The sequence below is a fragment of the Podarcis muralis genome, chromosome 10, assembly GCF_964188315.1.
Source record: "Podarcis muralis chromosome 10, rPodMur119.hap1.1, whole genome shotgun sequence".
NCBI classification, from domain to species: domain Eukaryota; kingdom Metazoa; phylum Chordata; class Lepidosauria; order Squamata; family Lacertidae; genus Podarcis; species Podarcis muralis.
This window is the reverse complement of record NC_135664.1, coordinates 47017331-47042426: the sequence shown is the minus strand read 5'-3', so window position 1 is coordinate 47042426 and position 25096 is coordinate 47017331. Positions and strand designations below refer to the sequence as shown.

General features: G+C 43.9%; 3 protein-coding genes and 1 long non-coding RNA gene across 5 annotated transcripts; 3 read left to right on the top strand and 1 right to left on the bottom strand.

Moving 5' to 3' along the window:
* The first annotated feature begins 2237 nt into the window (after positions 1–2237).
* On the top strand, positions 2238–3871 carry MIURF (mitochondrial elongation factor 1 upstream open reading frame). Its single transcript, XM_077934954.1, has 2 exons — positions 2238–2537; positions 3632–3871. Exon 2 carries the CDS (start codon positions 3657–3659, stop codon positions 3867–3869), a length of 213 nt encoding a protein of 70 aa, XP_077791080.1. The 5' UTR covers positions 2238–2537; positions 3632–3656; the 3' UTR covers positions 3870–3871.
* A 36-nt stretch (positions 3872–3907) lies between these two features.
* MIEF1 (mitochondrial elongation factor 1) lies at positions 3908–11961 on the top strand. Its single transcript, XM_028746033.2, has 5 exons — positions 3908–4046; positions 4773–4921; positions 5589–5769; positions 6360–6622; positions 7977–11961. Exons 2-5 carry the CDS (start codon positions 4778–4780, stop codon positions 8778–8780), a joined length of 1392 nt encoding a protein of 463 aa, XP_028601866.2. The 5' UTR covers positions 3908–4046; positions 4773–4777; the 3' UTR covers positions 8781–11961.
* Positions 11962–19231: 7270 nt separating this feature from the next.
* On the bottom strand, positions 19232–21654 carry LOC114605165 (uncharacterized). 2 transcript variants are annotated; one of them, XR_013394380.1, is made up of 2 exons: positions 21149–21654; positions 19232–19906 (listed from the first exon to the last, which is right to left on the bottom strand). It is a non-coding gene; the product is annotated as an uncharacterized LOC114605165 (long non-coding RNA). The 2 variants fall into 2 exon arrangements; XR_013394381.1 differs by having other exon boundaries at positions 21237–21654.
* A 172-nt stretch (positions 21655–21826) lies between these two features.
* Positions 21827–24870, top strand: ATF4 (activating transcription factor 4). The gene is made up of 3 exons (XM_028746074.2): positions 21827–22028; positions 23374–23688; positions 23932–24870. Exons 2-3 carry the CDS (start codon positions 23472–23474, stop codon positions 24780–24782), a joined length of 1068 nt encoding a protein of 355 aa, XP_028601907.2. The 5' UTR covers positions 21827–22028; positions 23374–23471; the 3' UTR covers positions 24783–24870.
* The last annotated feature ends 226 nt before the right edge of the window (positions 24871–25096 follow it).

The following is a 25096-nucleotide window of genomic DNA, read 5'->3' as shown; positions in this document are numbered from 1 at the left end:
ATAAATATGTTTTTGGGGGGGTCTATGGACCACAACAAAGCGCTGTGTGTGTGTATGTGTGAATAAATAAAAATAAAAATAAAAACCTGCTTCAATTTTCATCCTAACTACTTCATATTAGAATTCCCAAACTTATGCAGTTCTACTTAGATGTAACCCACACTGAGTTTGATGGGGTTACACACAGATAAGAATATACAGAGGATTTGTGTTTAGTTTGAAGGATCAATACAGCTACTGTTTGGGAATGAAAGTGGAAGTAATTACTTTTTTACTTCAGTGTGTTTTATAGCACATATGCACAGCAGAGGCCCACCAATTTGTTCTTGGGCAGCTGGGGAGAAAATGAACAGCACAATTCTAACCATGCCTACTGAGAAGTAAGGCCTAGGACTGAAAACTTATTTTTCCCAAGCCATACAACTAGAAAAGGTTTAAAACATCAGTTCATTTTTTATCAAATATACGGTAATACTATCATGGCGGCATGCATGACATAACACAAATTCAGAGAGAATAGTCATGGTGAAGCTTTCCACATAATTGTATTTTCCACACAGGAAAAAGCTTTAACCTGTTGAATTTCTCCCTGCCCTACAGCTGTTAAATACACTAGAACCCTTCCCTCCCAAATGTCAACCCTAAACCAAAGCCTCAATTGCCATCCTGTACCCACTTACCTGGGAGTAACCCCCATTAAACACAAAGATACCGGTACTTCTGGGTAGAAATACAGTATATACCATTGTTAACTATGCAGTGAATTCTTAATGAGTGCCTGGTCTTTAGTTCCTGCAAAACAGGAGATGTGTCTAAGCCCCTTTGCAAAGTTTTCACATTTGCCTTTTGGAAGAAGAGGGATTCTTTAACATTCATCCAAACTTATTGTGTACTATGATTTGCAGAAAGAAACTTCTAGGGACTATGCAATGTCAGGTGAACCCAGCCCAAGAAAGTTGCATCCTGGTTGCTGGGGAAAGGAAGTAAAATACAGATTCCAGGGAATAGGAAATAAGCAGAATCAGTAAACAGGAGGGTAAACCAGCAGCTCTTTAGGACCTCAGAAATGTCTATCCAAACCAACTCACTTATAAATCATAGCTCTGACTTCATCCATTGGTTAAAAACACTGACAAACAGGAGCAGCCAAGAGGCTACAACTGCAATGCCCAAGTTAACAAAGCAATGTAAACCAAAAGGCCAGCTGCTTTTATCCTCAATCAGGCACATAGCCAAAGACATGATGGGGAGATCTGGGAAGGGAAGGCTTGGAAGAGTAAATGCATCCTCCATAGTCTTCTGAAACAGGAGCAAAGGATGTCACTATAAAGGGTAGAATAGCTATTTATTTATTGCATTCAAAGCCCAGCGTGTTCTCCAAGGAGCTCAAGGCAACATAATGTACATGGTTCTCCTCATCCTCTACTAATCTCCACAATAGGTAAGGTAAAAGGTAATGGACCCCTGGATGGTTAAGTCCCGTCAAAGGCGACTATAGGGGTTGCGACGTTCATCTCAAGAATCCGGTGAGGTAAGTTTAAACTGAGAGGAAGTGGCTGGCCCAAGGTCACCCACTGAGCTACATAGCCAAATGGGCATTTGAACCCTGGTTTCCCAGGTCCTAGTCTGACACTAACCACTATACCACACAGTAAGGTTACCAGACATCCCCGGATTTACAAATCAGTCCCCTGACAAAATCCATCCATTACAACTGAAGTTGAAAAGTGTTCCCGGATTCATTGAAAAAAATCTGGTAACCTTAGCACACAGGTCACCAGTTCTGGGCAGGAGGACCAGTTCCAACAGCTCTACTCTTAGGAATGAGCAAGACTGAAACCCATTTTCCTAGGAGGAAATCCCACTGAATTCCTTGGGAATTATTCCTGCTGGGTGGACACGGCTAGTACTGCAGCCTCTTTTTAGTCATGCCTAAGAATCGACCAACTGAAAAAAAAAAAAATGAGACTTCCAAGTTACTACTACCTGAAGCGTGTATTTCAATAGGTCTACTCTAAGCATAAATCTGCACCCCAGCCTTGCTATAGAGAACTCCTTATTTATAATGCAACTTACACACGTCTAATGCCTAAATTTAACTCCGTTGCTCAGCTCTTTGCTTCGCACATCACTTTAAAAAAACAGAGCCTTTAATAAAAGCATCCAAGACGCAGAGGCTCTATATGCAAACAGCCCAGCAGGGGCGCAGCCTCCCTCAATGAGCAAAATATAATATTTTTAGAGTGCAGGGTATTATTATTTCCGAGCGCAGGAAGGGGGTCGGTCGGTTTTGTTTTTAGCCCTGTTCTGCTTCATTTAAATCCTCTTCCATCGATGCCCCTCCGCCTCGGGGCCGAACGGGAAGCCGGGGCCTTTTGTGGATTTTTTTCCTTCTTGGCGTTTCCATGGCGAAGGAGGTCGTGCCCCGGAAGAGAAGCCGCCATCTTGCCGAGTGACCCCGGGAGCTGTGCCGGGAGCGGGAAGAGGTGGGCTCCGAGCAGCCCCTGAAACGCGACGGTCTCCTCTCCTCCGCGAAGGTACCGAGAGCAAGTGCCCGCCCTTAGCCCCAACCCCCCGCTTCCCTCCGGGGGAGACGCCCGGAGCCATAGGGCAGCCCCAACCTCGGTGGGACCGGCGGGGCTCTTCCTTCGGACCCTCGGCTCGGAGGGGAGGGGAGAAAGACTTCCTTGATCCCTTGAGTTCCAGTTTCCTCTGAGGGCCTTTCATTTCCCTCATCGTGCACTCAATATATATATATTAATAATTATATGTATATAATTCGTATTGTGGTAGGCTGGAGGGAGAGGGGAAATCTGCCAGTCGCCGTCACCGCCATCTCCGAAATCCACTGGATTCCGATGCTGCTTACTGTTTTCTTCTTTTAAACAACCTTTATTGTACAGCAATTAACATCAATTTACATATAACTTATAAGAATTAACTTAGTACATACAGTATATACCACACACAGTACACACACTACAACATACACACACCATAAACACTAACTTCCGATTCTTCTCATTGTGCTATTTTACATTTTGTTAGTCTGTACACATTTCGTTATTGTTTTGCTTTCCCATTTATTGTCAATAACATTTTGCTATATACTTTCTCTATATTTCAAGATTCATTCTAAGTCTGCCAAGAGATTGACGTCGTCACAATAATTTTTAATAAATCTGACTTCACAATAATTTCATTTAAAATACATATATGATGTTTCCCCATAACCCAACTTTCCAATTAAGTTGTGGGGCCTAGATAGAGGCAACGCTGCCACAGGGTGCTTGATTGCATCTCCCTTTGAGATTTCATACCTAGTTTTGTGGGATGCGAATGTAGGTTGTATTTTTTTTAAAGGCTTTTCCTCACCTTTTGGAACTTTTTTTGGCGTTTCTTTTAATATGCCTCATGGAGTCTTCTCTGTCTTTTGCTTAGAAAATAAATAAAGGATAACTTTGCAGGAGGTTGTAATGGATAGAGCTTTAAATAGATGTATTTCTTTTATTTGTTGATATTATTACTCATGTCCTCTTGGATAAAACACAATTGACGACTTGGCTAAATATTATAATTTGCAAAAATACTGGATTGTTTCATTGTCTCTGTTTATTCTGTGTGCCTTCAGTTTGCCCGCCCTCCAGTCATCCTTCATGGCAGCGTGGACCCGTGAAGCAGTGCTGAACCTCTATCGTGCTCTGCTGCGTCAGGGACGTGGCCTGCGCTATACTGACCGTGATTTCTACTTCGACACAATCCGGCGTGAATTCCGCAAGAATCAACATCTTGAGCAGCTCAAAGATAAGGAGAGACAGCTGGAGAAGGGCCAGGCTTTCTTGCACTCCAAACTCGGGGGGTTGGTTTAGAGACTTCCCTTCCCGCCCCCCCCCCCTGTTTTCTCACCACTTTCCTTTTCATCAACCCTTTTGACCATCTGGGCTGGATGGTCAATACTGGCTGTGTGGTACAAATTTGAAAAAGGAATCCGAAAAGTGTCCTGCCTGGGAGTATTCCCCATTCTTCACAGATGCAGTAAACCCCAGGTAGGTTGTTTTCCAGGCAGAAAGTGCTCTCTTACTTCTTCAGAATCTTTATAAATGATTGTAGATCTGTCCTAAAGCACTACTTTGAATGACTAAATGTAACATGACTAGGACATATGGGAGCCAGAGTAGTTCCAGGAAGCTTGCAGATCACACTGCAAGGAGTGACCTATACAGTTGGTGGTAAGAACAAGAGAAATGCCTAACTGCAGAGGTTGGGGAAACTCCCATCTAGCTTTTGATGGTTTTTCATAGTGGAAAGATCTATTTCTGTACAATATTGTAAGCTCTTATTACAACTATTTTTATGATCTGGAAATCAGTTTATAAAAACTTGAGATAATTTTGTCTTGAGTTAATTTTTAAAGAGCATACCATTTTTCATATATTCTCATTTGCCTTAGGAACTTAGTTTTATTTAGCAGTAAAAGATAGAGACTTGGGTTTGGTTGTTGAGCTGCATTCAATTCCTTATTCAGCCATGAAGTTCACTGAAAGGACCTGGGGAAATCTCAGCCTAAGCTGTGCCAGAGTTGTGTGCACAAATGACTTTAGGATTGTGAAGCATGTTATCCCATTATAAGTTTGGTAGAATGGATAATTAGGTTCTTTTTAACCACCAGTGGGACGGAGTGAGATTCTAGCTTTAATCAGGAAGCACAGAATGACAAATGGGCAAAATGAAATATGTTAACAGTTGTGTTTGTTTTTTCTCTTCCCATAAAGGAGCAATGGCAGGCGCTGGAGAGCGCAAAGGAAAGAAGGATGACAATGGCATTGGCACAGCCATTGATTTTGTATTGTCCAATGCTCGACTGGTCCTGGGTGTGGGAGGTGCTGCCATGCTGGGGATTGCCACCTTGGCTGTTAAGCGGGTAAGAGTGAACATTGTGAGTGAAAGGGTGCCTAGATTTGGGGAATGATAAAGATGCAATGGGAGTTTTCTGTCCTGTGGGTCCAAATACAGACCAAAGTGAAGGATTGACTGGTGCTTTGAAGGACCCAGTTGCAGGGATTCCAAAGAAAGATGCACAAAACACCAGAGTAATCAGTTCTAGTGTTTTATTATAAGGATATATATAAGAGACATATAAGGCAACATAGAATTCCTTGCCATCACACCTCAGGATGGACGCTGAAGCTATAAGCACCACCATGCTTCGTCTTTGAGGGGCTAATAGGTTGTGTGTTACTTGTACAGAAAACAAGCTATATAAACTGGCAGAAATAATCCAATTAATCACACTGTCTTAGGGGCCTGTTCCCCACTCACATCCATCTCTCAGATAAGTGGGTAGCTGACAGGTAGAAGCTTCCCTTTTCCCAACTAGCCAAGCCAGCAGCCAAGGCTTCAAAGCAAGCAGATAAGCTCATTTTACAGCTCACATTGATTAGTCCCATGTTTGCTTGACTACCAAGATGGAGTTTACAGGCCTTCCAGGACGGTTTCACCATTGGGTTCTAGACAGGGAGGCTGTGGAAGTGAAGGCTTTTGAATGGATCATACACTTAATTTCTTGTCTCCCCACTTTACTGCTTCAGATGTATGACCGGGCAATCAGTGCTCCAGCCAGCCCCACTCGCATGAGTCAGTCAGGAAAGAGAAGCTGGGAGGAACCAAGTTGGCTTGGATCATCATCTCGGTTATTGAACCAAGATATGAAGACTAATATTAGCCGCTCTCTGCAGACTCTTCCCACTGATTCTTCAGATTTTGATATAGGTGAGGGACATCCTGTAACTCTTACGCAACTTCTTACATAAGTTGGTTGCCAAACAGGTAAACCTTTCACCTTTACATCTTCTGGTGTCTAAAAACAGTTAGTTAAGAAAGGATCTTAGTTTTGGAAGAGAGCCTACTGATCAGTAAGTCCAGCACATTCTTCTGAGGAAGAATACTGCTGACCTAATGCATTCCTGACAAGTACGGTTCTAGTGCCTTATGTGAAAATCTCCAGGGAACAAGAGCATCTTTTTCAATTCAGTTTATTTTACACTGTACTTTCAACAAGCACATGGGTACTTTTCAGTTTGTCCTCATAAGGAAGATTAAAGCTAGGAGGTTGTACTGTTTTTGTCAGGAAAATGACATGAATTAAAGGGTGTTGTTGCAGTCTGTATCAAGATGCACATTGCCATTACTTTTAAAGAGAGGTTAAAAGTGTGGTCATTGTTTTTTTGTCTCACATAGTTTAATCTCCAGTGTTTTCAGATTCAATGCAGGTCCAATTCAGTACAGGCAATTTGTACCTAATGAGTCCTGTGTGGTGCAATATTGAGGCCTCCTGTTTTCTCTCCAACCTATCCTGGCAGATTTGATCAAACCCACAAAGCAGAAATCATCCATCAAGAAAAGCCAGGTGGAGCTGAAGAAGTCCCGCCTCCGAATGTCCTTGCAAGAGAAGCTGTTCGCGTATTACCGGAGGAAGGTGGCCATCCCTACAGAAGAGCAGGCGAAAGCCAAGCAGGCTGCTGTAGATATATGTGCAGAACTGCGTGGTTTCCTCCGTGCCAAGCTGCCAGACATGCCTCTCCGTGAAATGTACCTGAGTGGTAGCCTCTATGATGATTTGCAGGTAATTTGGATGGGTGGGAAGGTTTACATATTCGTCAATAGGTGTGATTGAGACAGAGAACATGCAAACTTCATTGTTGCCGGTGTTTCTCTCAACATCATGTTCTTGTGCCTAGAATTGTCTGTGGTCATGTTTCTTGGCTTTTTTGTGATTTGATCTTGCATAGGAAATAATTTGTTCTCCCCAATACTGCAAAGCACTTTCCCTCCTTTTTGCAAGTTTAATGTCCTGTCTTTCCGACTGAGCAAGAGTCAAATCTTTCTCTATCATTTCTCCCACATCTGTTCCTGACTGTGCATGGTCCTTCTACATTATTTAGTCTCTTCTGTTCTTTTCAATATATAATGGGCATGGGAGCCATTCCTTCATGCTACCCTGATGAACATATAGCCTTTAAGTGAGCAATTCTGAATGGACGTACTTGATTCAACACTACATCAAGACTTCTATGTGTAGTATTTTGTATTAGATAAAACTTAAATTTGCACCTAATGGTGATGGTGATTTCCTTGGAGAAACGTATCATGCTTCGTCAAACTCAGTTTTTAAATAGTTGTCTATTGGCTTTAGACAATAAAAACTTAGAAGCAGCAATGTCCCAGGTTCAGTCCCTGCCACTCCCGGTAGGTCTGAGAAAGACTCCTGTGTGGAAAAACCCTGGATATTTGTTGCCAGTTGATGAATAAACAATTGTGAGCTAGATAGAACAATGGTCTGATTCAGTGAATGGCTCCCTGTTTTGTATTATATGCCCTTGGCTCTTTTATTGCATTCACCATAAATGTGAACAATTACGTTTTATTTTGAGGAAGCAATTTCATTTCTTCGTTTCTTATATTCTTAGCATTCTTCTCAGGCTTTAGTTAATGTAAATGCACTCCATTTGAGGGGCTTAGGACAGGTTGCAACACATTTAAATCTATATATGACTAAATATTCAAAACATCTCAAGAAAAAAATCGCACAACCTCTACAGAATTAAAAACATCAGGTAAGTTTCACCTACATGCAGACTTACTCCTATTCACTAAAACTCGGGCAACTCCCCCGTCTGTCTCTCTGATCTGTATCCAGGGAATGCCTATCTGCAAATCATCACTGAGCATGTGAATGGCATCTCAATAAGGTGGTAGTTTCTTTGAAGCATAAACTCTGCTTTTATTTCCTTCTTACTGTTTAATTTATGAGGAACTATTTCTAATGCTGCCGCTGATACATCAGCATGTTCTAGCATGGCACTGAGCATCATAGAGATCCCAGCTCAACGTTCCTTTGCATTCCAGCCTTCCCCTTAGCCAAATAGTGTGGCCTTTTAAGGGCCTTAGAAAACCTCTTCTTTTTCTCCCCCCGGCAGGTTGTGACTGCTGATCACATCCAGCTCATGGTTCCTCTGGTGTTGGAACAGAACCTGTGGTCTTGCATTCCAGGTGAAGACACCATTATGAACATCCCTGGCTTCTGCCTGGTACGTCGGGAAAACCCAGAATACTTCCCTCGTGGTAGCAGTTACTGGGACCGCTGTGTGGTGGGGGGCTACCTTTCACCCAGGGCAGTGTCCAGCACCTTTGAGAAAGTTGTGGCAGGCTCCATCAACTGGCCAGCTATTGGGACCCTCCTAGACTATGTGATCCGTCCAGCAGCACCCTTGGAATCTCTGACATTGGAGGTCCAGTATGAAAGAGATCGGCGCCTTTTCATAGACTTCTTGCCATCTGTGACGCTAGGTGACACTGTCTTGGTAGCCAAACCACACCGACTGGCCCAATATGATAATCTGTGGCGGCTCAGTCTTCGGCCGGCAGAGACAGCTCGCCTGCGGGCCTTAGACCAGGCTGATTCTGGCTGCCGTTCCTTGTGCCTCAAGATCCTCAAGGCCATATGCAAGCTGAACCCGGCGTTGAGTCACCTTTCTGCCAGCCAGCTTACCAACGTCATACTGCACCTGGAGGAGACTGACTGGTCACAAGACATGCTCGCTGACCGTTTTCTGCAGGCCTTGAAAGGGCTCATCGGCTATTTGGAAGCAGGGGTCCTTCCCAGCGCTTTGAATCCCAAGGTGAACTTGTTTTCAGAGCTTACTCCTGAAGAGGTGGATGAGTTGGGTTACACTCTGTACTGTTCCCTTTCGGAACCAGAGGTCCTCCTGCAAACAGAATAGCTGCCTTATACGTGAGAACAGTGTTGGAGCTTCCTGCCCACAACAGGTTCTCTCTGACACATCCTGAGTGAGATATGCATAACCTGCCCCATTCTTTTCACAAGTTCGTCCTGTTTTTCTTTCCGTTTTTATCATACCGTGAGAGCGGGGAGGTCCATTAGATTTCTTGGTGCTATTAGTCCAGTTCCATTACCCGCATACTCATTGTTTCATGGGGCAAGAAGTTATGTGGATTAGCTGCTCAGTCTATTAGAAAGTCCTTGCTGTGGTCCCAACTGCCTGTCCCAACCCTGTGCAACCCGCCACCCCGGTAATATGCTATGACTTGCTGCACTGAAAACTCTCACTCCCACCTAGGAAAGTGTGGGATTGGGCCAGTAACCTACTGCCAATTTTTGGAAACATCTAAATATGGTGATTCTGTGCCCTCTTCCCCCAAGGGATTCAGTCCCCTATTGTTGGTTTGAGTGTGGGAGTTTGTTTTTGTTCCTCTCACACCCCAAAGTGCATGGCAGTCTGGATGAAAAGTTTCAATAGAAATATTTATAGTGGAGAATGTATTTGTGTGAGCTCTGTGCATTGATTGTATTTATATTTGCCGTGCCGGGGGGGGTGTCCAGAGAGAGTTTGAACATTTGCATAGGTTCTCACCAATGTATCCCCATTTTTGGGAAACGGGGGATAAACTCCCCAGCCAATCTGATGCCCTTCAATGTACACAAATTTGGTTCTTTTATTGCATGCATGTTTGCAAAACTGTCGCTAGACCCTTAATGTGTCTAGAAGAATGTAGGGAGAGCAGTTTCCTGTATGTGGCTATCAAGAACACTTCCCACTACAAGTGGTAACTAAATGCAAACTGCTAGGGAAAACACATTATTTAGTTTTTATTGTGACATGGAACAAGTAGCTCTGGAAGCAAAGCACTATATTTTCAAATATTTCCGTTTTGAACATTCAAATTCTTGCTGAAAGCACTGCGGCTGGAGTGTGCTATGAGGAGTAGTTGAGGTTCAGACCTTCATCACCCAATTGCTAGAATTAATGGTCACTACCTTGTACCTGCCAAACTTTAGGTCCATAAAATGACTAGTCACTAGAAACAAGAGACGAAGGTTCTACAGGAAGGCAAAAGAAAGCTTGAATAAAAAGTAAAATTGTGCTTTTAATACGCTTTTAAAGAGGGTGGCACATTTCACGCTTAATCACCTTGCCCTTACTGCTTTTAAGGAGTCATCAGCTTTAATTTATGCAACGCTGCTCTGCATCTCTGGCTGCTCCTTGAGATAATGGCACAGCTCAGGGAGTGGCCGCTCACTCTAGCTATGTCTCCTGCTCTGCAGACATGAAATGGGCATTGACTGTGAATGTCTTATCTCAGGAATGTTTGGTTCTGTTACTGCTGCCATCACCAAAAAAGAAAGAAAAGTAACAGGGGGTACCCTAAGTGGCGAGATTCTTGTGTGTCGAGCCTGTGTGACAAGCATTGCTATGGTTGTATGTAATTTTGCAGGCATGGCTCCCCTGTTTTCACATTTGAAATGCTCACCTTTGCTGCTGAAAAGGCACCATAAATAATGAGTTAATTTGTAGGTATAAGGAACAAGTGCCCTTTCCTGTTCTTTTTTTTTTTTTAAGGTGGTGCTTATGTTAATAAGTTAAGCCTTTGGTGTGGTTCCAGAGTGGAGGCTTTAATCTATATACCAACTTAACCTGGGTACCCCCCCCCAACAGTCTGTCCTTTCAATTTTGTCTGCTAGATGGTATTTGTTGCACAGCAGAGAAACAGTGTTGCGGTTATTTAAGCCTCACCAGATTTACAGCCAAAGACTTGAAAGGTTGTGTGTGGGTGTCTGGTAATACATAGCCTGGAAAAACACCAGGTTTTTCACTCATCTCTCAGCCGTCCTTCCAATACGAGTCTTCCTGCCACACATGCTGACATGGATGCATGGGGATTTTAGGGGGATGGAGACCTTGCTATTTGAACATGAATAGATATTTTAAGAGTCGTACGAAACCCCACATTGACCTCTTCTGTGTTCATCCAGTTTCCTCTTTGCCACCATTCTGTTGCTTGTTTCAAAGTTGCAGCATGGGAGCAGGGAGATCCTGCAAGGAAAGTAGGAGGGATCTAGTTTCTCCTGCTTTTCTGCTTCTCAAATGCATATCATTACATGCTCAGTTAAGAAAATGAATGCTTTATTACTGACTAGGAACATAATTAATAGAAGCCTTGACCAAGACATGTTGCCATGAAGCTAAATGCGTATTGAATGTAGGCTTAGGCCAGCAAGACACACTTGTATTATTCACTTTAATTGCTTTAGCTGTTCCTTTCTCAAAGTAATGAATTCTTTCTTTGAGGCACCTAAAAGAGGACGAGGGATTTGAGCCTATTTCTTAGTATGGTAGGTGCACATAATTCCATGAGTAGGAAATAAGAGACCATGCTATTGACAGTCAACACAAAGTTTAAAGTGGTAATGGTTGGGAGAAGCATGTCTGGGCTATTCCTTATTTCTGTGGCAGGGGATGCAGGACAGGCTATGCGGGACAGCTATAACAATATTGCACCAATTCTGCTATGTGACTAGATGATTCATTCTGAAGAATGTTTACACCGCCACCAGTATTCAGTAAAAATGCATGTGTATATCTAGGAGGGTTTGGTCTTAAGCACTTGTGGACTCCTTATGTGAAATGTCAGAACAAATTGTAGATGCCAGTAGTGTCTAGCTGCTTTCTCATATCATGGGGAATGGGGAGGCCTTGGTATAAAATGAATGATTGTCATAGGCCCAGGAGTCGAAGTCTGCTGCTGCATTCTTGAACCCTGGGAAAGCATCGACGTACTATCTTGATGTTTAGGTCACACCAGCTAATGTGATTTGCCTCTAAACTGCAGGGTGGGAACCATCTATCTCAACTTGAAGTCTTTCATTGTTGTCAAACTCCACTACTGATCTTCCAAACCTGTTAAAATTCTTAATACGACAACTTAATTATGTAAATTGTAGACTTCTTCTAGTGTCTGTGTGTCCAAGATATTGAAGAGAAAGGAATTAGATACTTCAGCCTCTCTCAAGTCCTAATGCTGTGTAAGGGAGTTGGAAGAACAAGGTCTAGTGCATGGTCTGTGACTGTGTGGAAATTATGAAATAAAACAACTTTTCCACAATTGTGTGGCTGTTTTTGAATGTCTCTACAACATAAGATGCATAGCCTTTTTCACATTCTGTATGCTGGGGGACAGGAAAATTCCTTGTGTTCTAGTTAGATTGATAAAATCTTGAAACTATCAGCTTGTACTGCCCACAGGGAGAAATGTACTTAAGCCATACAATAATCCATCTACAACTGCATACAGCTTTCAAATAGCACTTGCCGGTTTGTGAGCAAAACTTGGCAAGGAGTGAGCAAAAAATTAATAGACTTTTCTGCAGAACATGCTGCCTTGTGTGATTTAAAAAATTCAAACAAGATTGTGCTGTAGCTTTACATCAACCTTTCACCATATGCCTTGTGGAAGTCACTTGGAAATGCCACAAAGGATAGCTGTCACATTACCTTGGTGCAGAGGTTGCAAGAGTTGGCTTCTCACACAACTCAGTGTTCAATTTTGTTTTTTAAAGGCGCAATTCCTCAGCAAATTAGAAGTCAAGGTGTGTGTTTGTAAGGAGGAGTTGAGCAGAGAACTTGGAGGTCTCGGCTTTTATGCCTAGCATGGATGCTCGTCCTCCTGTCCTTAAGATCCATGCTTTTTATTTATTAAATTTCTATCCCACCCTTCCTCTCAAAGGAGCCTAGGGTTTACCACCTCCTGCTTCTATCTTCTGTGCCCTCTTCCTGTTTTGGCTTTACCCACCAAATATGATAATATAAGGTTACCAGAATTTTTTCAAAGAATCCAGGGACACTTTTTTAAAAAAGAGAGAAAAGAAAAATAGTTGTTGTTTTTTTTTAAAAAAAAGATTAAGAACTGATATCTTCTGGGATCTCCTCTGGAAGGCTGCGCCCCAGCCTGGTCTCTTGGAGCGCTAGCTGCTGTGGAGTAGGCTCAGGTTGGGCCTGGGCTCTGTCACATGTCCTACTTCTCCTCAGCAGCGGCGGTGTGGCAAGGTCGGGGCTCCCCTCTTTTCTCCTTTCTCTTCCTCCTCTCCTCCCTGCGTTGGCTACGGTGTTTTCATGGCCCCGGAGCGCCACTGGGCAGTCGGCCTGGTGCTCTCACCCCCGACTCAATTTGGGTTGCAGGAGGGGTCAGTGGTTCCCCCAGTTGACGCGCCGGGCATCCCTGGTTCCTCCTCGGCAGTGGCGCCCACCATTTTGCCTCGTCAGAAGTCCCCATATGATGTGTCTTGTGCCATTGAACCAATCACGCAACATTCATTCCCTACTAATAAATCTACAACACTTAAAATATAAATCCGGGGACATTAAATGAAATCTGGGGGCATTCTGGGGACAGATTTTGTCCGGGGACAGATTTGTAGATCTGGGGACCATCCCCAGGAAACAGAGACGTCTGATAACCATATGATGATAATAATGATACACATTACTAATTCTGAATATAGAATCGGTGATTTCTTGACATGTAACTTGGAGTTCTTTGGCTATGGAATTCAGCCATTAGAATGCTGTGTCCCTTCTGAGTTAGCATTACTATTGAGAAATTGGGTTATTGGGAAATGTTTAAAAAAGAGAACGCAGTTGGCATGGAAGATTTTCCCCATCTCTCCCCACTTAAGATAGTGATATGGAACTCTTTCGTTGGAGGAATAAGAAAATGGCTCTCTGTGATTTGAACTGTACACTGCTGCTATACATCATGACCTGAATTTATGATAAACATTTGTGAGGTGAGTTCTGTTACTCTGCCACTGACTGCATTGTACGTCATGCAGTTAAACTCCCTGAAAACCTCAGGTTTCATTTTTAACTGTCTCATCCTATGTTTTTTGGAAGCAAGACTCATTTAGTTCAATGGGACCTCCTTGCAGGTAAGTGTGCATTGATTTGCAGCCTTAAGCAGGTTTGCAGCTCTTATGGTTGGGGCGAATGTGAGCACATGGAGAAGCAGTTTGTTGGAGGCTTGTAAGCAATTTAGTAATCTTTCCTGTCACTGTGGAAAGCAGAGAGAGGAATGCTGCTGCCTTACCAGGCAGTCACCATTCCTATATAATACCTTGCTTCCCCGTAAGGCAACACAAGTTGGGAACCTGCTAGAACTATTGTTCCTAAGGTTATTTGATTGGGAAAAAGCAGAAGAGCCAAGGAAGACTCTAGCCTTCATAATCACATCCCCAATGTTGCATGGTATGTTAGGGACCCAAATAGCAGGCATATACAGTATGTAGGCGCTGAAAACTTCAAAATAAGCTGTATTATTCAATTATGGTCTGAAAGGCTCCTCTTCAAATAAGCCCGTACTCATCCACCCCAAAGGGGACGTGGGTGGCGTTGTGGTTTAAACCACTGAGCCTAGGGCTTGCCAATCAGAAGGATGGCGGTTCGAATCCACACGACGGAGTGAGCGCCAGTTGCTCGGTCCCAGCTCCTGGCAACCTAGCAGTTCGAAAGCACACCAAAAGTGCAAGTAGATAAATAGGTACCGCTCTGGCGGGAGGGAAATGGTGTTTCCGTGCACTGCTCTGGTTTCCAGAAGCGGCTTAGTCATGCTGGCCACATGTCCCTGAAAAACTGTCTGTGGACAAACGCCAGCTCCCTCTGCCAATAAAGCGAGGTGAGCGCCGCAAGCCCAGAGTCGACTGTGGCTGGACTTAACTGTCAGGGGTCCTTTACCTTTACCATTTTATATCCACCCCTTTGGAAAGCAGCCCTCAACAGGAAAAAAAGGATTCCTTACGCCTGGTCTATAAGCTAATCAAGTTACCTGGCCTAGTGAGGGAAAGACTGGCCACCAGGTATGCAATATATGTTTTGAATGCATGGTTTATCTTTCATTTTTTGACATCCCTTAAGTTACTGTATCACTATCAAACATCTGTGTCTGTGTGTTCAGCTTTTAACCCCACCCCCTTTCCCCAAGTATCACCATCTACATTGAGGTTCCTTTTGCCATAATTTGGGTAACAACTAAATTTGTTGAGTGGCAACTGGGACAAACTGCTTCCTTCCACCACCCTAAAATCTCCATAATAAATAAAGGAAAACAGTGCTTTTAAAAAACACAGTTACTTTCTAATTTGTTTTGCTTTGATATTTATATTTCTTGTGTGTTTTTAGTTGTATTTGTTATAATTTATTATGCCTTGGGTCCTGCATTTGGAGAAAGGTGGATTAAAATAAATAAGGGCATTAAATTAAATAATAAACATTTTTCTATGCTGTATGTGGGCTGCTGTGTTAACCGTATAGCAGTGGAGTAATAGCAAAGTATTGGTGCCTTTGGGCCCAGTGAGCTCACTGCAGCACAAGACTCTGCTTACAGTTGTAATTATAATATTTTCATGGTGATTCAGTGAAGAAAAATTAAACATGAAAGGGGGGAAGGAACGTTGTGTAATTCCAAGAATCGCGTGACAATATGGTTGCTCTGAACTAGTGTAGAAATGTACTCAACTATGTGTCTGTGGGTGGAGTAAACTAGCCAAAGGATCCCATTGCAACCCAGTACGACAACAATTGCATCCTCACCTGATCCCTTATTGTGTTTTAAGTAACAAAATTGTAACTCTGTCTGCCCTTTACATTCCAATACTCATTTGCAGTTTTGACCTTTTGCTGTATTACTGGTTATGCTTCATGAAGCATATCAGCTTCTAAAGAACGAGATGCAAAACAGGAGCATGTTATTTGTGTTCACCGGCTATAACTGGGCTTTCCATAGGATTTCCCCCTCTGTAGATTAAGGGGAACAATTCTGAGCACTTCTTGCATTTCCTTGAATGTAGCAATACTCCATTCCTGCCCAATGGCCAAATGTGGACTGTAGCAATGGAGTAGATGGTCATCAGAGTCTTACACAACTCTGTCCTGCTGCCCCTACCCAAGTGGAGGGAAGGGCCATAGTTCAGTGACTGAACATCTGCTTTACATAATGTTACAGGTTCCAACCCAGGCAGCTGCCATTTGGTATGAACTATGACAAGCAGTAATGTCTACAGGTGTCTAAATTCAATTTATTGAACTGGAAAATGACTGTAGTTCAGTAGGTGTCATGCTGCCAGGCAAGGCTTACCTTCCCCCTCTTTGTAGATAACAGCACGAAGCAAAAGCAGTCTTTTGCAGCAACAGAGGTTTATTGAACACAGCACAAACATTCAGCGTCCATTCTCACCGTGTAGGTGCTCCCAATTGAGTTCCTCCCACTTCCCTCTAGTTACTTCCATCTCCTCACCATGTGATCCCTCCACCACTGAGCCTTCTGAGAGGCTACCCTATCCAGACGCTTGGCTCTAGGGCTCATGGGCTGCACACTTTCTAGTGAGGGAGATCCAACAAGCTGCCTCTCTTCCTCATCCTCTCCCCTTGGTTGCTCTTCTCCCAGCTCAGCCCAACTGTCAGTTCTCGAACTGTGTCCTTCCACAAACCATTGCTCTAGGTCGATACTATCCTCCTGCTCCAGAGGAACATCAGGATCAGGCCCTTGAGCAGAGGGAGAGGGGGGCTCTCACATTCTTCCTCAGAGCAATACCCATCAGTCTGGTTCCTGACAGTAGGGGAACATCTGCTGTGCATGCAGAAGATCCCTGGATCTTTGTCTGAGTCAGTGTAGCCAATACTGAGCTAGATGGAGCAATGGTCTGACTTGATATAAGGCAGCTTCCTCGGTTTCTAATAAATGTAGAGACAAGTATCTGACACCCCCTCACAAAGGTACAATTCCTAGAGTTCCCTGTGAATGGGGATTGGTTGTTAAACCACTCTGGAACTAGAGCTTTGTGAGGGGAATAGGAGACTGCTAACAATTCTCAGCACCCTTAACTACAATTTCCAGTAAACTGTAGCACCCTTAACTACAATCGTAGTAAAAATCATAGTGGCATCATAGTGCTTTAAATGCATGTTGTGAATGCGGCCTTGGTCTTCCACCTTGTAAGGCTAATTCAAGTATATCTGCAAACTTCTCTTATATTCCAACTCTAGATTGCTATAAACTGCAGATGGAGGGAACAAATACACCAGTGCTGGGGAACCTTTTCCAGGCCAAGGGCCACATTATGTTTTGGGCAACTATCCGGAGGCCACATACCAGTGGTGGGTGGGGCCAGAGTCCAAAGGACATGGAGCAATGAAAGTGAGTTTTGCCTTTTTACAGTAGGCTAGCTTCTACACACACACTCACACATCCTTCTCTAGCCTCCATCCAGGCAAGCAAGAGGCACCATCAGAGTTCAAGAGCAGATCCCATCCTGGGAAAATGCTTAGGTTATGAAGCAAGGCCAGGGAGTGATGTGGCCTGGGGAGAGTCCAGCCCCTGGACCAGAGGTTTCCCATCCCTGAACCAAATTATACTGATTCCTGCTGCCCAACAGTCTCATTGACTGAGCTGGTAAAGGTGGTCTGGAGCATGGTATTGGAGAACTCCAGGATTATTATTCTCTTAGTGAGCTAGTGTGGGACTTCATGGCCTCCATGGTAACCATGGGGCTATTTCAGTTTATTGTCAGCTCAGCACATGGAGCAGGGCATGCCCTCAGTTTGGTATTCTGTGGGAAGGAAGGTCTGGAAACAGGAGTGATCATAAACCTGTTGTCATTGTTAAATAATTTCCTGGTAAGTGGCAAAACGCCCCATGCCAGGGGGAGGGGAATCCACTAGGATTATATACCCCTGGGGATATAGGAAATTCAATGGATTCTTGAATGCTCTGGGGGAAATTTCCAGCAACTAGAGCTGGTGGTTTGTTTGCTTGCTGTGAAATGGTGAGACGTGTTGACGTGTCACCATGACATTCCATTTTTCTGTATCTTACATTAGAGAGAAAGAAATTGTTAATTTGTTTGTAATGCTGGGTATAGATTTTGGCATGCTGTGTTCAATTCCCTCCAATTGCCAGGGACAAGTCTTTGTCAGTAAGACTTATTATAATAATCCTATAAAGTTGCTGTAAGGCTGGAAAAATGTTGTTACTCACCCAGGTTAGGGACATTAGTTTCTCTGCAGAATTCTGAAAGTAATGACATTTCATGCCTAAATAGAAGACGATTCTAAAGTACTGTATCAAAACAAGAAGTTTTTAATTAATTTATTTTTGGCCCAGGGACCGGAAATTTCTTTCTGGAATATTTCATTGCCACAAATGCTAAGGATTTATTTCCCTTGTAATGCTAGGGCAAGCCAGTTCTTTTTATTTAACTTGTGTCTTTTGTTCAGCTCCACAATGAGCTCTTTCATTGAGATTTATTATCTCTGGGGGGGTAGAGGTTAAGGTTTACATTTAATTTCCATTGATTTAACTATGATTAGAATGACCTTTTCATTTTCACTTAAAAAGGCATTCACTAAAGTAGGGAGGGGAATGATATGAGATCGTTTACCGCAGCCAGTCAGCACCCTGTGATGATGTCCACCCATTTGCCCAGCCAATCAGACATGCAGCAGCTGCATCCCCCTTTATGAACTGAAAGCAGAGTTTCCTAGATTTCCGCAGTACTGAAGTGCTTTTGGGGATTCTTCTTTGGCAGAGAGCAAATGACAAAACTAAAGTAGGATTTTGTGGTTTTAGCATCCTGAATGTTAAAATATTTTCCTATCTGAAGAACTATACATATTTACTTTAATTGCTGTTAAAGCCTAATAGGTTCTGTTGCTGTCATTTTCAAAACCAGCAGAAGTAAATAAGCCAAGTATTGCTAATGTGCACCAGTGGATTCTTCAGCTAAGTTCGCATTCCCCACCCCTTTCACAGAACAGCTGCACACACACAAATCTAGTTAAGGCCATGGGGCTGAACAAACACAGATACACTTGCACCATCAAAATCAATGTGACTGGGGGCTGGTTGTAAAAAGGAGTGTTTTGGCCTAGTGAAATCTATTTTTGCACATACGTAAAATTAGCCTTCATGTAATCTATCTTCAACTAACCAAACTAAATTTGTAAAAAAGAAAGAAAAAAAGAAAGGAGGTAATCTAATGTATTTGCCAAATGCACATATTTGGTGCAATGCAGTGCTAAATCATTTTTTAAAAAAACTTAATCACTTGTGACCCTGAGGGGCATGGTTGTTGCTTTTTTAAACACAGTAACAGATTGACCTGCATCAGTCAATAAAATCTTGTATGACCTTTTAAGCAAACAGGAGAACTGCTACTCTGCCAATGGAAAACACTGGTGCTGACGTGTCCACCTAGTGATTATTTTCCCCCTCATCAGTCTTGGGAAATGAAGTTCCTTTTACTATATCCTGTTGAAGATTTTATTTTGAAAAGAGGAAACAGAAGCTGAACAAGGCTTATCTTAAAGAAGGAGACAATAAGGTGTATGTGTTAGAACTGGTTTATTTTTAACTAGCAACATAACCTCATGGGCTTCATATTCCCAAGCAACACACAGGTTTAAGTAGCACTGGACAGGCTAAAAAGTCCAATTGTGAACACTCTTCATTTGTGAACTTGTTAATTTTGAAACACTAAAGTTTTTAGGTGCTACATTGCTTTGAGACAAGTTGTGTATAGTATTAACAGTACAACAAAATTACCAAAATTACCTGGCCTTCAAAGCACTGCACCCAACATAAGTAATGTACCAGCTATCTGTAAATTAATATGGATGGAATTGCAACAGTAACAACAGCCAGTTCAAGTAAAGAGTTTTCCATTCATACATACTTTGTTAGTCTCTTGTTGAAAATGACAGTAAATACAGCATCATATTTAGCAGAAATCAGCAACTACTGCAAGTATTTTGTGACAATGTCTTTCTTTAGCTAACCATTATTGCTGCGCAGCTGAGTCCATTGCTTGCTTGGTAGCTGCAGCATTGCTTTATTTTTGAGGAAAAAATGGATGCCACAATGGAATTGAGATCAAGATTTGTTGGACCAAAACTTAATCCGCAGAATTATGACACTCGTTATATGACCTTGAAGCTAGCCTGCCTCACAGGGACGTTGTGCAGATAAAATGGGATGACTCCACGTATGTTGCCTTCAGTCTCTTCGAGAGAGAAAAGACAGAATACAAATGAGATCAATAAGAAAATGCAGCAGAGGTCACAGAACTGTGCACTTTATGCTGCAAATCATGATGAATCCTTCTATTGTGAATGCCTTAGTACACAGATAAGTGTAGTTTTTTCATTTCGCAAAAAAGAAAATCCCAAAGACTTCCCTTTCCCTCGCTTTTCATTTGTCGTTACAAACATTTGTGCTTTTATTGATTCAGGGCTACCAGACCACACAACATGAACTTTCATGTTGATTCCCGTCATGAGGGAAGGAGGAAGAAAAAGTTGTGAATCACCCAGAGATACTGGCAGAAGAAAGGAAGTGGATTACCCAACACGAAGGGGGTCAAGCTACATGTTATGTTATTTTTAAAAACCATACCCTATGCTGAGCACTGAGGCAGTTGTTCTGCAGGAAAAGAAGCCGAATGGAAGAGGGAAGGAAAAGGTGACCAAACAAATTGTGCCATCTGCACCAGATGCTAGAAAGGATGGGGGGTGTCCCCCAACTTAGAAAGCGCCCCAGAACACATACACCCCAGCGGCACCATCTCTTCTACGCTCTCCCGTTGTGGGGAGGGCAGAAATGTGCATGGAAAGGGCAAAGAGCAGCTCCTCACACCTTCCCCTCTCTCGCTTATCGTCCCTGGGTGCAGAGAAGAGGACTGGGCCTACGGTGCTGCCTAGAAAAACGTGCGAGCAGCGACCAAGGCATAGCGATCTCATCCTTTTACCCTCCCGAGAGCTCAGAGGCGCGGATCCAGTCCAGCGCACCATACACTCCTCGCTATGCGGCCCTGAGAAACAGGCAGGCAGGCAAGTGCCAGGACTCAGCAGGGGCGGTTGCTGCTGCCTGAAGGCTCATCTCCCCCGCTCCCCAGAAGGCTTTATGTCCATTTGCGCCTTCTCTGTGGGCAGCTTGGCCATCTTGAGGGAAAAGCAGCTGCGTTGCACTCAATTCTTATCTCTTTCATAGTGCATTAGGGTGGGGAGCGATTAGGCTCGCCAGGCGCCATCTGCACCCCAGCACAGCCAAGGGAGGGAAAGGAAGAGGCGGTTACTGCGCCCTATAGGGCTCCTGCGGACGGAGCTCCACAAATGTCAGGCCAGTTCCAGGGGAGCAGCCATGTTTAGTCTCTTGCCACACCGACCAAACATGGCAGCCGCTCTGGAAAAGGGGGAAGGAAAAGCATGGCAAAGAAGATGGAACAAGGTTCCTTTCCTATATTCACATTCCAAAAGAAGGGAGAGGCAAGCAGCAGTGCATTAAGAAACACGCAGGACGGGGACAACGAAAGGACGTTTGCGCCGTCCTCCAACCTGAGGCGGTTGAATTTTTAATGCGCGCGAGCGACACAGAATTCTGCCTCCCTCCCACCCCTCAACTGCCTTTCGGAACCCATTGACGCCCTTCCCGCTCTAAGCCAATGACGGTTTACAGTACACGTGGACAGGCGCTGTCAGCCAATCGGGTGTTTCTATGTTCACGTGCTATCTCGAGTTCGGGACACCATCTGCTCCAGCCAGTCGCCTTCCCACTGCTCCAAGGAAGCCAATAGGAAGCCAGCCAGCCGTTTCTGCGTCACGCGGTCTGACCTTAATTGAAAGCCTGGAGAGCGGCATTAGAGTAAAATAGCACAGTGTAGTACCTGAAAACCTTCCGCTGACTTTTGAGGAGGGTCAGGCAGATCCAGTCGCCAAGCCCCGCAAACTGTACGTTTGGCCCCTAGAGTCGTGCAGAGTGCCCTCGGAGAAAATCCAGTTCTTTGAACGAAGTTATTTTAACTCTGGAAACGGTTGGTGGAAGGATCCTGTTGGAGTGATTGCTCTTCGAGGGGCGCGCCCTGCCGGATCTTGTTGCGTATAAATACGGAAAGCGCGGGCGGCGCAGCCTCATTGTCTGCCTGTAGAATTAAGAATAGTGTCTGCTGTTGCGTGTCGCTGTCCGGGGCGCAGCTCAAACGCGGCGTCGAAGCGAGGGGGTGATTTCTGCTACCGCAGCCGCCGCCATGGCATGGTAGGTGCGGCAGTGCAAGCGGCGGCATCGGCCATTGCAGAGGCGCAGCAGCATCGGCCGCGGCCTCGGCATCTCCAGGCATCTGCAACCATGGCGTGAGTATCGAGGAGGGACAAAACGGGAGGATCGCCTCATGCTTCCGAAGGAGGGGGCGACGAGAACCATCTTTAAACATAAGCCAGTAGTGGGCGACGGGGGAGCTCATAGACTCATCTCACGGGATTAAAAGCCCCGGGGTGTAATTAGCAGCGCTTTATGCTCCGCTTCCCCCACTGGAAAGGGTCGCGCTTTGACATCTGCTTTAGTGGCCGGGGCACGAAGTGGGGATAATGTGACATTCTGGAAATGGTTCGTCCTCCCCAAAAAAAGATCTACCTTGGAAGTGGAAAGGAGATCGGAGGGTGGGGCGAGGCTTCCCTTGGAGAGAAAAAGGATGGGAGAGGTCTATTTGTCCAAAGTGGAGGATGAGTTAATGAGCCTCTGGGCTTCCCAGGGTAATTAAAGTGATTTCCCTTCATAGCTAAGCAAATGCTCATGAGATCTGAACTATTGACAGATCTGTGCTGTGTCTTCCCGTCCTATATAGACCAAAGATGGCATTTAAGGTAAATTTGCTGGGGCTTTCATGAGCCAAACAGCTGTGGTTTATTAGTACCTACTTGCCAGACAACTGGTAAACCTTTTCTCAGCATACAGCGACAGGCAAAAGGAGCAGCTCTAATTTTTGTTTAATTTTGCAAGACACTTAAAAGGAGAAAAGCGGTGGCTTTCCCTAGGTTCAGATCTGACTGTTTTGGATTGGTGCCATATGGAGCTTTCCAAGAAAGGGTGGGGATTTCAGATGGCTCCCTGTCACCTTGAAATAAGTTTTGTGTATATCTATTTGTGGAAAGTGTTACCCTTTTTTGATCACTGAATGTGAATTCAAACTATTTGGCACCCCCTTATATTGCTGCTGCTCAGTCTTGATTAGAAAAATGACGATACCAGGAGTAATCGAACCTTCATGGAACGTGGCAGGACACAAAATGGCTCCCTATTTATAGGGTGGGGACATGCACAGCAGGCAGATCATGAAATGGCTGCAGCTGTTGCCTTTGACGCTTGTGAATGCATGAATCAGACCAGGAAAAGTGGTGGGTGGAGCTGAAACCGTGGCTGTGACCATATATGGTTGGGAGGAAACCCAAGCAGGCTGCCTTGCAGAAGTGAGAACATTTTCCACAAATCCTAGTTGGCGCTATTGTACAATAGTGCCTTGTTGGTATTCATTAGAACTCTCTTGGATAGGATCCAGATACAGTGTCCTAAACTGGAATCATGGGGTGCTGTTGTTGCAGTAATGTACTTTTTTTCGTCTTTTCCCCCTCAAGGGATAACCTGAATTCAACATCAATGGACATCTTTATAATGACAACAAAAATTGCTTGTGTCTTTCAGGTTTTTCAAGCCATCAGACAGCAGCTTTGCTGTATTCGACAAAGACACCATCTATTTGTCCACGCTTTTTGACGACAAAGTACTAAAATCTGACCAAAATGAGCTTCTCAAACACAGAGATGTTGTTGGGGGATTTTCTGTCCCCCTTCAACCAGCCGTGTTTGGTGGCTGAGGAGGGCCTGGGCCTCCTAGATGACTACCTGGAGGTGGCCAAGAACCTCAGTTCGCATGGGTTCTCCAGCGACAAGGCTAAAGTGGGCTCTTCCGAATGGCTGGCTGTGGATAGTTCGAACAATGCCACAGACAACAGCCAGGGTAAGACACAGACTGAAACGTATTCAGAAAACATTGGGCGGCCTTGCTGAATTATAGTTCCATGTAGTAAATGTGTGACATTCTTAATAAGTTTAAAGCACTGAGCTGATATGAGTGCTAGCAACATCATCTAAATATATTAAATGAGCACAGGAAAGGAGAGAGAAAAAACACTTTTTAAAAACCCTCATTTCTTAAGTTCATGGTTTTTTGTTTTATAAAAAATTGTCATTTCTTTAACAGAGGATGCCTTCTCTGGCATGGATTGGATGGTGGAGAAGATGGATTTGAAGGAATTTGACTTCGATGCACTGTTGGGTATCGATGATCTGGAAGCCACCGTCTCCCCAGATGAGCTCATGGCCACGTTGGAGGACACGTGTGATCTATTTGACCCTCCTGTCCAAGAAATTCCCAACAAAGAAACTCCACTGATAACAGAATTAATTACTCATTCTCCTAAGTCTCCCTCTGGGGCAGACCAGGTGGCCCCACTGGCCCCCTTGTTTCCATTTCCCCTCACTCCAGAGTCAGTGATTTCCACTACAGACCATTCTTTCAGTTTAGAATTAGGCAGTGAAGTAGATGTTCTTGAAGGAGACAAGAAAGCTGAAGCCCATATCTTAGTAGTGGTGATTCCAAAGTGTGAAAAAGAGGATGAAGCTCACTCAGACAATGATAGTGGAATATGCATGAGTCCAGAATCTTACCTGGGGTCTCCCCAGCAAAGCCCCACCACTTCTGTTCATTCCCTCAGTGACTGCCAATCAGTCACAGTCCTGCATGATAGCCCTGTGAGGTCCAAACCTTATGACCATCCTGCAGATAAGGTAGTGTCAGTGAAGATGAAAGGAGAAAAGAGAGTAGATAAGAAACTGAAGAAGATGGAGCAAAACAAGACTGCAGCTACACGCTATCGACAGAAGAAAAGGTTAGAGCAGGAGGCCTTATCAGGGGAATGTAGAGAACTAGAGCAGAAAAACGAAACACTGAGGGAAAAGGCAGATTCCCTGAGCAAAGAAATTCAGTATTTGAAAGATCTAATTGAAGAGGTCCGGAAGGCCAAGGGTAAAAAAGTTAAAGCCCCAGAATAGGGTAGTCAAGGGTATATGTTACATGCATGTATATAAGAGCTTAGTACAATGAGCTGTGTATTGTTGCTTAATAAATTATTTTCTAGTACACATTTGTCTTGCGTCTTGAAAATGGAGGTTTTACTTACAGCAGGCTTGGTCTGCATATTTTAATAAAATTCAAAAGGAATAAAAATAGAGAGGTCTGGATTATTCTTGGGGGGGGGGGGGACCTGGCAACTCCCATTTGATAAGGCTTAAAAAATGGGATATGGCACTTTTGGCAGTATTCATCTCTAAGCTAGTTATGTGTGTGGATATTTTCATATACATAT

Bases quoted from the DNA above. Each gene is read 5' to 3' on its own strand.
- ATF4 (XM_028746074.2), top strand. From the start codon at position 23,472: ATGAGCTTCTCAAACACAGAGATGTTGTTGGGGGATTTTCTGTCCCCC. The intron at 23,689-23,931 runs GTAAGACACAGA...TTTCTTTAACAG, and splicing joins TGCCACAGACAACAGCCAGG to AGGATGCCTTCTCTGGCATG.
- MIURF (XM_077934954.1), top strand. From the start codon at position 3,657: ATGGCAGCGTGGACCCGTGAAGCAGTGCTGAACCTCTATCGTGCTCTG.
- MIEF1 (XM_028746033.2), top strand. From the start codon at position 4,778: ATGGCAGGCGCTGGAGAGCGCAAAGGAAAGAAGGATGACAATGGCATT. The intron at 5,770-6,359 runs GTGAGGGACATC...CTATCCTGGCAG, and splicing joins TTCTTCAGATTTTGATATAG to ATTTGATCAAACCCACAAAG. The intron at 6,623-7,976 runs GTAATTTGGATG...TCCCCCCGGCAG, and splicing joins GCCTCTATGATGATTTGCAG to GTTGTGACTGCTGATCACAT.